The sequence below is a fragment of the Narcine bancroftii genome, chromosome 6 (genome assembly GCF_036971445.1).
Source record: "Narcine bancroftii isolate sNarBan1 chromosome 6, sNarBan1.hap1, whole genome shotgun sequence".
NCBI lineage: Eukaryota > Metazoa > Chordata > Chondrichthyes > Torpediniformes > Narcinidae > Narcine > Narcine bancroftii.
In genome coordinates this window covers 30,796,774-30,809,870 of record NC_091474.1, presented here as the reverse complement: position 1 = coordinate 30,809,870, position 13,097 = coordinate 30,796,774, and the positions used below count along the sequence as shown (strand labels likewise).

Genomic DNA, 13,097 nt, shown 5'->3' with positions numbered 1-13,097 from the left:
TGAGTTCCTCCAGCAGAGTGTGTTTGAATTCTCATCTCCTGAGGACCTTGACAAGAGGTGTGCAGGATCATTTGTAACTGGCAGTGGCAAGGTCAGGATATTGACCAAGCCCACAACTGATTTCTAAAGAAAAAAGCTTGAGGGATGGGGAAGGAGCCATTGGAACGTGTTTCACCACATGGGAGCTGAAAGGGTGGACAATGAGCTAGCGAGTACATTACAGGACTAATATATCACTGACTGACATAGTGCAGAGGTTAACAAGTGAAAAGGTGGCATGGTTGGCATAGCAGTTATCGCAGCACCATTACAGCGCCAGCAATCGTGACCAGGGTTAAAATCTTGCATCATATAACCATTTATGTTCTCACCCTGTTTGCATGGGTTTCCTCCCACCGTTCAAAACTTACTGGTGATGCAAGTTAATTGTGTGGCATGGGCTCATGGGCCAAAATGGCCTGTTACCATGCTGTATGTCTAAATAAATTTTAAAAAACATTACTACCCTCGATATTGTGCTGACCCATATATTCCTTTAAAAATACTTTTTTTTTAAAAAAAAAAGCATCTTCCGTAGTGAAAGCAAAATCAAAGAATCCATTTACTTGGTCTGCCATTCCTATTTCCCCATTATAAATTTCCCTGACTGTCAGGGGCCAACATTTGCTTTTACTTTCTCTTTATGTACTTTTTGAAATCATGTTTTTGTTCTCTGCAAGTTTTTTCTCCTACTCTGGTGGGCTGAACAACAAGGTAAATAAAGATGCATGGAATCTGCAGTGAATGGATAGTTTAGATCGAGGGCAGGCAACCTTTAACCATTGTGTGGGTTGGATAGCGTGTCAGTGGTTGAACAGCAGGCCACATTGATGCTACCATAAATTAAATAAATTCTGAAACACGGACATTATGTAATTTGAGTTTTTGATGGTCTCTGCTTAAAGTATGTAATGTACAAAATATGAACATAACTGACAATTTATCAACAAACCATCCACAAAAAGTTCAAGCAATGAGATCATCCATATTCCTTTCAAAAAACTATAATGATGCATTTCAGGACAGGGAAGGCCTCTTCAAATCTGGAAATGCATCAAATATCACAAGGTAGTCATTAAAATGCACAATAAGAAAAAAAAATGCATCATAAAGGAGAAAAATTAGTCAGAGTGAAAACAAAATAACTAACCCCAGAACAGACACCAACTCAATCAGTGGGAAACTTGATTTTGTTTGTTTGAAAGCATTTTGATATTGGGTGTCATAGAGACATCTCAAGGAGTTGTGCTATCAATCTTACCACCACTAGAACAAACTACTTAGTAGGAGTGATAAAATCATCCCTTGCTGGATATAAATATTTCAGACAGGCGTCTTGGAGTGCTGCAAACTGTCATTTAAACTTCGTTGCTTTTAAATAATTCTTTCAATAGTTCAGGAGTTTTTTAAAAATAATCAGTAACAATTATTTTGTTGCAAAACTACAACAAATTAATTTGTCAAACAGCATCTTGAATCTTCCTCAGCAGAAGCTATTGTGTACTCCTCTCTACTTCTGCCTTTGATCCAGATCTCCTGCTTTTATTTAATGTCTCTACATTCTAAGGTGTGTTTTGAACTATTGAGTATGTGAGGTAAGTCCCATTTGAGTGAACAAAATTTGCTTTGTGCTAAGCAAAGTAGAACTGTTCCAGCAAGAATATTTGCAGTTTTCATTCCTTTTGTATTTAATGTTCCGATTTCAGGCAAGTACCCCACAATGTAGAACATAGAATACTACAGCACACTACAGGCACTCTGGCCCTTGATGTTGTACCAACCCATATATACCTACCAAAAAAAAATTAAACCCTCCTGACCTCATAATTCTCTATTTTTCTTTCATCCATAAGCATTTCTTAAATGCCCCTATTGTTAGTCTCCAATATGACCCCTGGCAATGCACTGCAGACACCCACAACCCTGATGTCTCCCCTAAACCTTATACAGATGTCCTCTTGTGTTTACTACTCCTGTCCTGGAGGAAAGGGGTGCTGTATGTCTACCTTATCTATGCCTCTCTGAATCTTGAACACCTTTATTAAAATCACCTCTCATCCTTTGCTCCAATCCAGCAACATTCTGGTAAATCTCCTCTGCACCCCCTCCATAGCTTCCATACCTTTCCTATAATGAGGTGACCAGAACTAAACACAATATTTTAAGTGTGGTCTCATCAGAGATTTTTGAGCTATTTGTTAATATGTACGTGAGATGCCTGACTTTGCCTCTGTGCAATGCCATTTTGGTAATGTAGGGATCACTGCTAATCCAAAGATGTATTACACTACTTTATTATGCATTAAATTGAATCCCTTGCATTGATGCACTTCACTGATCTGTCTGTGTGCACTGCACACTTAGAAATGAGAATAGCAATGTATCTAGTTTCAGGTTTATACTTGTACATCTGAAATTATGGATAGCCCAATTATGCAGGCGGCCCCTGCATTAGTGTTTGGGGGAGGGTGGTGGTGGTTCCATTGCTAAAAAGCAATATCTAATCTCCATTTTCTGTTACGATTTTCCGTGCCATCTATGTATATTTCAAGAAGACTTAAGAAAAATTGTATTTATTTTACTTTCTTCCCCATATATTCTGTAAGGATGAAATTTCACTGCCTGTGGATCTGTGGAGAAATAAGTAGTCAATACTACCTTGGTTAAGTATGATTATATGAACTGATTACTTAATGTCTTTGCTCTTGCATCCCTGGTGGAGTGAGTGCCAGTGAGGGGGCTCTTTGGGGGTTACCTGGATGATTTAAATGTCTTGTAAAACAGCATGGGAATAGGGCCTTGAGCCATCAAATACCAATCTCTGCATCTAATTGTCCAGTGTTTGATCAATCATTTTTCATGCCATGGTATTTGATATGTGCATATGAGGGCCTGCCACTACCAGACACTAGAGCAGGGGTGTCAAACTCAAATTCACGGAGGGCCAAAAGTAAAAATTTGGACTAAGTCGAGGGCCGAACTCAATATTTATTGAAAATTTTCAACAACATCTGCATGTTTTCTCTTCTTTCAACATATGTAATGTTAAACTTTTTCTTATTAAAATAAATGTTTAATAATAGTTTTGGATAAACTCTTTCCAGAAGCATTAACAAATGAGAAATAAAATATTCAATAAATAATATTTCTCTATAGAGGATTTGTCAAATGTTGCTAGTGTGCTGTCAAATAGTAAAATCTGAGGGCTATTGAGAATGTGGGAGAATAACATGATTCCTGAAACAATCAAATGGGTGACTGATTGTGGGCATGAACTCTAGCAGGGTTATTTGCCATGCCCTTTTTCCATTGGTACAGATATCCTTTGATTTACACACTTTTCAAGTTTTATGCCTAATGAGCTTGTATCCAGGTGCAGGACCATTTTTAACCAGGAATATATTTATCACTGTGACATGAAACTATTGGAAGATCGTTTTATCCTGAGATTAAAGTTCATAATACTTACTCAGGCCTGTGTGCGGGAGGGCGGGGTTTGCGGGCGATCGGGTTGGACAACGACAGTGCAGGGGCATTTTGGCGGATCAGCGGCCCTGTCACCGTGAGTCGCGGGTCGGTCTGTGGCAGGGAGGGGGAGTGGGCAACGGTCCTGGCGAGGTCAGGCCCAAGGCCTCTGGTTCCGGGCGCTGGGAAGTGGCCTTGGCTTCCCCTGACACCGGCCAGGCCCCAAAACCAGAGTCTACGGTGAGACCCTGCAACGTAAACAGAAGAGGTGGGGGCGATTAGCAGGCTGACGCCAATGCATTCTGGGATTTGTTGTATTACTGTGCATGCGCTATACTTGCGCGGCGGCCAGCGGGCCACCTCTAATACATTTTTGAAATGATCTTGCGGGCCAAATATAATATCGCGGGCCAAATTTGGCCCGCGGGCCAGAGTTTGACATGTGTGCACTAGACCATTACAATCAGAGGTTAACCACCTGATTGTAAAAGTGAATCCTCCAATCTCCTTTAAACCTTCCATTCCTTAGCTTAAACCAATTCTGTGGATCAAAGGGATCTGCCTCTCAAATGCAATGACCTGTGGGATCAGCTTGAAATGTGTTTGCATTTAGTTTTGGGTGATTAAGCACATTTCCAGCTCCATTGGTTTAGCAGCATGTACTTCTGTTCAAGGTAATGGAATTAATGAACACTGAACATTGCCCTTTGGTCACTTAGGCACTTTGAACAAATGAAGGATGATGCAATTGTTTGTAATATTGGTCACTTCGACGTTGAGCTGGATGTTAAATGGCTGGTTAAGAATGCTGCAAAGGTGAACATTAAACCACAGGTAGGTTATCGTTCCTAAACCCCTTGTCTTGAATATTTGTGTGGCTCTACTCCAATTCCAATTTGCCCTCCCTCGTATGGTATTAAGCAATTTGCAAGATAGCTTCCACTTGCTGATCTACTGGAGGGTGCTATTGTCCAATTATAGTGGAAGTAGCACGTCAGTGGGTTAAAAATGCTAATTTATATTGATGAGGTTTCGATGTTTTTGAGCTAACAATGAAAATGAAGGATTATTAACAAAACATAGGAGTAGGAGTTGGCCGTTTGGCACACCATCGCTGATCTGGCTGTGGACAGCTTCACTTGTTTTCCCCATAATTCTTCCCCTACTATTAAATGCCTGTGTATTTAATATATTCAATGAGGCAGCATCTACTGCTCTTGCACAGAGAATTCCACAGGTGTGTTACACTGGAAAAAGCAGCTCTTTATCTTAACAGCTCTACTGAATCCTGAGGCAATCCCATAATTCTCATCTCATCTCTGTGGAAACAACTTCCCTGCTTGTATTTTGTCTGTTCCTCTCATAAGATCCTCTTCTAAACTCCAGAGAGTGTAGTCTGAGACAACTTGATCTCCCATAGGCTACCCCCCCTCATATCCAGAATGAACCTGCTGATCCTCCTCTGCACTACTTCTGAGGGCAGTATGTCCTTCAAGCAAGGAGAAGAGAACTATATACAATGCTGCAGTGCTCTGTACAGTTGCAGCAGAATGTCTCCTACGGAAGGCCAGCCTCCTCTCTGATGTCTCCTATGGAAGGCCAGCCTCCTCTCTGATGTCTCCTATGGAAGGCCAGCCTCCTCTCTGATGTCTCCTATGGAAGGCCAGCCTCCTCTCTGATGTCTCCTATGGAAGGCCAGCCTCCTCTCTGATGTCTCCTATGGAAGGCCAGCCTCCTCTCTGATGTCTCCTATGGAAGGCCAGCCTCCTCTCTGATGTCTCCTATGGAAGGCCAGCCTCCTCTCTGATGTCTCCTATGGAAGGCCAGCCCTCCTCTCTGATGTCTCCTATGGAAGGCCAGCCTCCTCTCTGATGTCTCCTATGGAAGGCCAGCCCTCCTCTCTGATGTCTCCTATGGAAGGCCAGCCTCCTCTCTCTCACTTTCAGCACCTGGAAATCAACTTCTTGTGATTCATAACCAAGCGTTGCCAAATTTCTCTGTGCAACATGCATACAAATAATCATTCTACTCTTTTTCTTCCAAAGTAAGACCACAAGAAATGGGAGCAGGAGTTGGCCATCAGGCCCGTCAAACTTGGCTCTGCCATTCAATGTGATCATGGCTGTTCTGATGATAGGCTCATCTTCACCTACCTGCCTTTTCCTCATATCTCTTAATTTTCTTACTATATTGAAATTTATCCTTTCTCTTTTTAAAATATCCTTATTGAGTTTAATTAAAAAAATACACATACTGATCCAATATGTAGATTGAAAGATTAAAAAAGACAATTTGTACTTCTCCAATAATACTCAAATAATACAATATGAAAATTGTGTGTACTTCTCTCAATCAAACTCCTGGTCTTAAATAGATTTACTGAGGTCGCCTTCACTGCTTCCATGTACAGCAAATTCCACAGATTTGCCACCATCTGGGAAAATCATTTCCTCCTCATCTCTCTGAAATTTACTGCCCTGAATCTGGTCTCCCCTTCTAATGGAAACAACTTGCCTACCTCAATCTTACCTCATAATTTTATATGCTATAATTTTGTTAGGTCCTCTCTCATTCTAAATTCCAGCAAATACAATCCCAGACAATTCAATCTCCTCATAGGCCTTGGATGAGGCTCTGCACTGCCTCCAAAGCCAATGTATCCTTCAAGAGGCCAGACTGCACACAGTATTCCAGATGCAGTCTCACCAGTACCTTGTCTAGTTGCAGCTTAACCTCTCTGCTCCTTAATTCAATCCCTCCAGTAATGAAGGCCGACATTCCAATTGACTTCTTGATAGCCTGTTGCACCTGCAAACCAACATCGAGCAATTCATGCATAAGCACTCCCAAATCCTTTTGTATGTCAGCATGCATCAATCTTTCATAAATTGTGTAATAATCTGATCTATTTTTCCTTCTAAAATAGTTAACTTCACATTTACCAACATTACACTCCATCCACTTGACTCTTACCCAATCACTTGGTTTCCTATAATCTTTCTGCAGACTCTCCATATCCTCTGCACAATTTTGCTTTTCCACTCAGTTTAGTGTCATGAGCAAATTTAAATACACCACACTCTTTCCCCTCTTCCAGAGCGTTTATATATACTTTGAACATTTGTGGGCCCAGCACCACTGGCACCTCATTTACTGCCATTGCCAACCAGAAAAAGCACCCCTGCACCCAAACTCTGTTTTCTATTGGTTAACCAATCTTCTATCCATGCTAATACATCACCCTCAATTCCATGCATCCTTATCTTCTGTGTCTTTTATGCAGCACTTTACAGAACGCCTTCTGAAAATCCAGCCAAGTAACGTCACCTACTTCCTTTTACAGTGTTCGCTATATCCTCAAAGACTCTAGTAAATATGTCAAACAGAACCTGCCTTTTCTGAAACTATGCTGCGTCTGCCTGATGGATCCATTCCACTCCAGGTGCCTTGTTACTTCTTTAATGATAGCTTCAAGCATTTTCCCAATTACAGATGTTGAACTAACCGGCCTGTAGTTGCTTTTAGCCTACATTCTTTTTTGAATAGTGGTGTGATATTCACCATCTTCCTATCTGGTTGGACCTGCCCAGGGTTCAGAGAATTTTGGTAAATTATCACCAAAGCCTCAACAATAACATCTACCATTTCTTTTAGTGCCATGGGATACATTTCATTGGGACCAGGGACTTATCTATCTTTAGAACCTCAAGTTTTGAGTACGATCTCTGTAGTGATAGCTATCATATCCAGGTCCTCACCTCCCATCACATCTGTAATATCTGTCTTTGGCATGTTTGACATGTGTTAATATTCATGGTGGAGGAGCCTCAACCTTCTACTATCCAAAATCAATTTTCCCTTCTCATCTTCCAAGGGTGCAACCTTTAGCCACACTTTTGTGTTTTATATAATTATTAAAAACTTAATGTCTGCTTTTATATTTTGTGCTAATCTTTTCTCATTTTCTGCTTTCCCTTTCTTTATTGCTTGCTTCATGGTTCTTTGTTGCTTCTTAAAGGCTTCCCAATCTTATGGTTTCCCACTGCTTTTGGCGACTTTGAGCACACAAGCTTTTAGTTTGATGCCTTCTTTGATCTCCTTATTTATCCAAGGCTGGCTGCCCCCACCCTGACTGTCCTTGCTTTTAACTAGAATATATTTATATTGAGCACCATGAAAAATCTTTCATGTACTCCATTGTTCCCCAACATTCTCTGTCGACTCTAGCCAATTCCCCCCTCATCCCTTTGTTTAGTCATTGCACACTTGTTTTAACTGTTGTACCCTCCATTTGTATGATAAACTCAATCATGCTGGTGTGCATGTTAAAATCTCCCTCAGTAACAGCATGCTTCTGATATTTCTTGGTTGATTACTTGTGCCACTGTAATGTTATTATTGGGTGGTCAAAAGAAAACTCCCACTGGTGATTTTTTTTTTTGCTTTACTGTTCCTAATCTCTACCCAAATTTGCTCCTTGGATCTTGCACCCTCTTACTATTGCCCTGATCGCATCCTTAACTAAGAGCACTACCCTGCCTCATTTGCCTTCCTGACTGTCCTGTATTACTTCATATCCTTGGATATTTAATTCTCAATCATCTCCACTCTGCAACTACATTTCCGTAATGGCCACTAAATCATACTGCCTTGCACTGATTTGTGCCACAAGTTCAGTGTCCTTGTTTTAAATATCATGGGCTTTCAGATAAAGTGCCCTTATTATACCTATTGTACTTTTAAAATCTGGTCATCTTGACTCTTTCACTTTACTTTTATCCCCTCTATTCTTCACATTTTGGCTGTTGTCTTGTGCTCCCCTGCTCTTTCTTCCCCTCACATTTACCAACTTTCTACTCCATGTGCTAGACCCTTGCCCTCTTGCTCACCTGTCTATGTCTCTGCAGACTCTGTCATCAAAACTTTCCACTCAATCTGGTATCATCTCAGCAAACTTATTGTCTGTTGGCTTGTGCTAGTGGTTAGGATTAAACTTGGTCCCATCCCCAGCTTGTTTGATGGTGTTTAATCCTATAACCACTAGACAATCCAGGAAATTTAAGGTCATTTGATAACTCCAGTTTCTTGAAGTAAACGATCAAACTTTCACCATTATTGATACAAATTGTGTTTCAGAAAGAATCTCTCTGGCAAGCAGTTGAAACATTGACTAAGTAATATTAACATTATCAATAGGACTAAGTTATAGAAATGAGTAGCATGTTTCTGGAAGAAAAGTAGAACATTGGATAACTTTACCGTGGCATTTATACCAGTGAATGTTGCTATCCTGTTTCTGTTTAGACCCAGTTGCTCTTCAGTGGTTTTGTATTTTTCAGTGAGGATTTGTATCTGAGTTAAAATGTAGAATCCAAAATTTTAAATAATGCATTTTAAATAGTCTTGATAAATTAAAATCTGTGGGATTTATAATATTTTTGATGTAAAGTTGGCTGATAAGGCAGTTATATCAGGCAGGGAAGCAAGTAGAAACCATTTGGCCTTTCTCCCTGCTCAGTAGATTGGGACAGTTAAAAACAAATGCTGAAGGAACTCAGCAAGTTTCATGCATCCAGAGGAAATAGATATATAACTAGTGTTTCAAGCCTGAGCCCTTCAAGATACGAGCAAAAACCAAGTAGGCACCTGAATAAAAAGGCTGGGGAGAAGGGGAAATAAAAGGACAAGGGAAGGAGCACAAGCCAACAGACAATAAGTGATCATTGAACAGGAGAGGAAAAATGAGAATTGATCGGGAGAGGGGGTGGTTCTGTGACTGCAGAGCTGGTGAAAGGCAGACGGGATGGAAGAGAGTTATGACGGGGGTGGGGAATAATGGAAACAGGAGAAATCTGTCAATGCCATCCAGTAGAGGGTGGAATTATGAGGTGTTGTTCTTCCAATTTGCAGGTGGTCCCAGTCTGGCAGTGCATTAGACTATGGACAGACATCTGCATGGGAATGAGGCAGGGAATTGAGATGAGTTGCCACTGGGACAATCTGCTATTGTGGTAGACAGAGCTAAGGTGCTGAATGAAGCAGTCTCTCCAATGTAATGGAGGCTACAACAGTAGCACTGGATGAGGTTGATGTCCCTCCAGATTCACAAATGTTGCTTCAAAAGGACTGTTTGGGATCCTGAATGGTGATGAGACAGGAGATGTGGGCATGTGTGTTCCACTTCCTATGGACACATGCCTCCTTGGCCTCTATTTAAAAAATCCTCTCCCACCCCCCACCATCAGACAATATCACTTTCATGGATGCTGGATAAAGCAGTGTAAAGTTAATTCCCTTTTGCTTCAGAAGCTCTTCACTGGGTCGAATTCTTTGTGCCTTTTTAGTTGTGCTGTACTGATGTCTGGGTGTAAAGAAGGGGCTTTACCTCTTTCAAACTTTGGCAGGCCTCCTCTCTCCCTTGTGTCCATGGTTGCTGCATGAAGAATTCCATATCCCCATACATCAGGAGACTGATCAGGTTGGAGCAAAGTCTCTGACCCGAACCCGGCCGTAGGAGGAGCGATCAGTGGACCCTTTCAATTTGGAGGTCTTTCTTGTACAATACCCTAGGGATCCATTCCCTGAAGAACGCCACTGGCTCCCTCCCCTCAACTCCCTCCTTCACCCCTACGATCTTTACATGACTTGCGTGCCTCATGCTTGGGTTTACTGCTCAATGATGATGTCTGTCTGTGTATCTTTACAGGGCAAATAAAGGAAAACAAATTTTGTGTACATGGGTGGAATCTTGACCCCTAAAATTGAATTGAGGAAGTTGTAAATTAAATGAAGTACTCAAGGCTTGTTCAAGCCAGACAACAAAATGCCCTGAAGCTTTGTTTTCAATCTGATTAATTCATTACTTAGACTGGTTTACCTTGAAAACAGACTAATGGCAATTGGTTCTGTGAATTAGAGATAAATGATCATTTGTAATCCATAACCTTGGATGATGTTCACGTTAACACTTCAGTTAACTGTGCTCCGGACCACAGGTGGATCGCTATCAGCTGAAGAATGGTCGACATGTCATTGTTCTGGCTGAAGGTCGTTTAGTCAATCTTGGCTGTGCCATGGGACATCCGAGCTTTGTGATGAGCAATTCCTTCACCAACCAGACGATGGCGCAGATTGAGCTGTGGACTCATTCTGACCAGTACCCAGTGGGGGTCCACTTCATACCAAAGAAGGCAAGAACTTGATTTTTGTCCATAAATTTTCTAATGGAAATCGGACTGTTATTTTTGAATTTCATTTATTGTTTACACGGGGATGGCATGTATTAGTATAATTCATGCTCAGTTGGACCATAAGAGAAACTCAGCATGTGATGCAGGCCCTTTTGGGCCTGAGCCCTTCATCAGGAATTGACATGACTGAAAAGTTGGTTGCCTTTGACTTCCTAAGGACGATACATGACTTGCTGTGTTTCTCTTGGGTAGCACAATGATATGACAGCATGAGTGACCCAGGTTCATTTCCAAAGCTGTAAGGAGTTTGTACAGTTTCCCCATGTCTGGGTGGGTGGCACAGGTGTGAGTGCCAGAAGGATCGATTACCGTTCTGTATGTCTAAATTTAAAATTGAAAGCACTTTTGTGCATTGCACTTGACCCCAGCTTCTGGAGATTTTGTTTTAACTTTACAAAGACAAAAGTATAATCTGCTTTACTGCTACGTTGAGGCCTTTAGTCTCATCCTAGCAGGGATGTTCCTTTTTTTTTAAATTTTTTATTTTTCACATTAGCCATGATATACACAGGGATGTTCCTTTTATCTCCCCATCCCTCAACTATTATGACTGTAAAGTCATTTCTTTTTCCAGTTTTGATTAAGGGACAATCTTGAAACTTATTTTCTTTCCACAGATGTTGCAGGATCTCCTGGGTGTTTGTCACATTTTGTTTTTATTTCAAATTTCCAGTATCTCGAGTTTTATTTTTAGTTTGCAGTAAATATTCTTTGGACTTTTATAATGTTCTTTTCTGCCTTTTTCAGTTGGATGAAGCAGTGGCTGCTGCACATTTGGAGAAACTGGGAGTGAAATTAACTAAACTATCAGTGGAGCAGTCCTCTTATCTTGGAGTTCCCGCAGATGGCCCTTTTAAACCAGATCATTACAGATACTGAATCTTATTTATTTCTGCTGCAAAGTGCAGCATTCAATCAAGGGATTGTAATTTGTCGGCATCCATGAAGGTTTTTCTTCCCATGACCAAGCAAATACAATCAAGGGATTGTAATTTGTCAACATCCATGAATGTTCTAAATGTGAAAAATTATTGCCAAATCCCACAGATTGCTCTGATTGCAGTTGTAACCAGGTTATCACCAAAGCATCTGTTTTGTATGTTCATTGATGTTGAAATAAAATTCTGCTGAAATATTATTTGTCAACTGCAATTTCTGTGTACTTAAAGTATGGAATATACCATTTTTTTAAAACCTGGACAATTGACTCTCAGAGCCATGGGACTTGTGATAAACCAATTCGATTAATTTGAAATGTTCTCTGGGAGAACATGCACATTTTTATGTTCTGGTCAAACTTTGTCTCTGTTTGCTAGTTTACTCCTAACCTATGGGCTAGAGTTTGGGTGGGCACAGCTTGGCTTGTATCAGTTCGGCTCAGCTTTGTTCAAATGAGCTTGTGTAGATGTGGCAGAATGAGGAACTTGTGCTGAAGTGTAAGTTATAGAGAAGGATCAACACAGAAAGCATTTACTTCCTTTTTACAGCGCCTCAATAAAATTTAGCAGTTTAGTTTTTTTTTTAAACTCTTAACAGTCCCTCAAGTTTACATTTATTGTCATTTGCAATGAGATATAACAAAAATGTGTTTGGTTCCATCCTAACTAAAGTAGAATAAAACACAACCAAGTTCCAGTGAGAGGTCAGTTCAAATGAACTTCGAGCAATATTATTTTACCAGTCAGAGTATTATTGAGTAGTCTGATAGTAACAGGAAATAAATGGTCCCTGTTTCTGGTATTGCTTCTTTTCACATGATTGAATTTTATTTCTGATGGGAGGAGGGAGAAAGGAGGGCTGAGTCCTTTGTTTTACATAACATAACATAACAATTACAGCACGGAAACAGGCCATTAGGCCCTTCTAGTCCGCACCGAACCAAACACCCCTTTCTAGTCCCACCTCCCTGCACAATGCCCATAACCCTCCAACTTCTTCTCATCCATATACCTGTCCAACCTTTTCTTAAATAATACAATTGACTCCGCCACCACTATTTCTCCCGGAAGATCATTCCACGCGGCTACCACTCTCTGAGTAAAGAAGTTCCCCCTCATGTTACCTCTAAACCTCTGCCCCTTAATTCTTAACTCATGTCCTCTTGTTTTAATCTTTCCTCCTCTTAACGGAAATAGTCTATCCACATCCATTCTGTCTATCCCTTTCATAATCTTAAATACTTCTATCAAATCCCCTCTCAACCTTCTACGCTCCAAAGAATAAAGACCTAATCTGTCCAATCTCTCCCTATACTCTAGATGCTTAAACCCAGGTAACATTCTGGTAAACCTTCTCTGCACTCTCTCCACTCTGTTTATATCCTTCCTATAATTAGGTGACCAG

General features: G+C 40.7%; 1 protein-coding gene across 2 annotated transcripts in view; it reads left to right on the top strand.

The window, feature by feature from the left end:
- Positions 1 to 11,892, top strand: part of ahcy (adenosylhomocysteinase) — a 54,798-nt gene extending 42,906 nt beyond the window's left edge. For both annotated transcript variants that reach the window (XM_069884594.1, XM_069884595.1), the window contains 3 exons: positions 4,224 to 4,338; positions 10,500 to 10,694; positions 11,502 to 11,892. In XM_069884594.1, coding sequence (XP_069740695.1) covers positions 4,224 to 4,338; positions 10,500 to 10,694; positions 11,502 to 11,633 — 442 coding nt within the window. In that variant the 3' untranslated portion in view covers positions 11,634 to 11,892. The remainder of the gene's footprint in view (positions 1 to 4,223; positions 4,339 to 10,499; positions 10,695 to 11,501) is intronic.
- Positions 11,893 to 13,097: the final 1,205 nt, after the last annotated feature.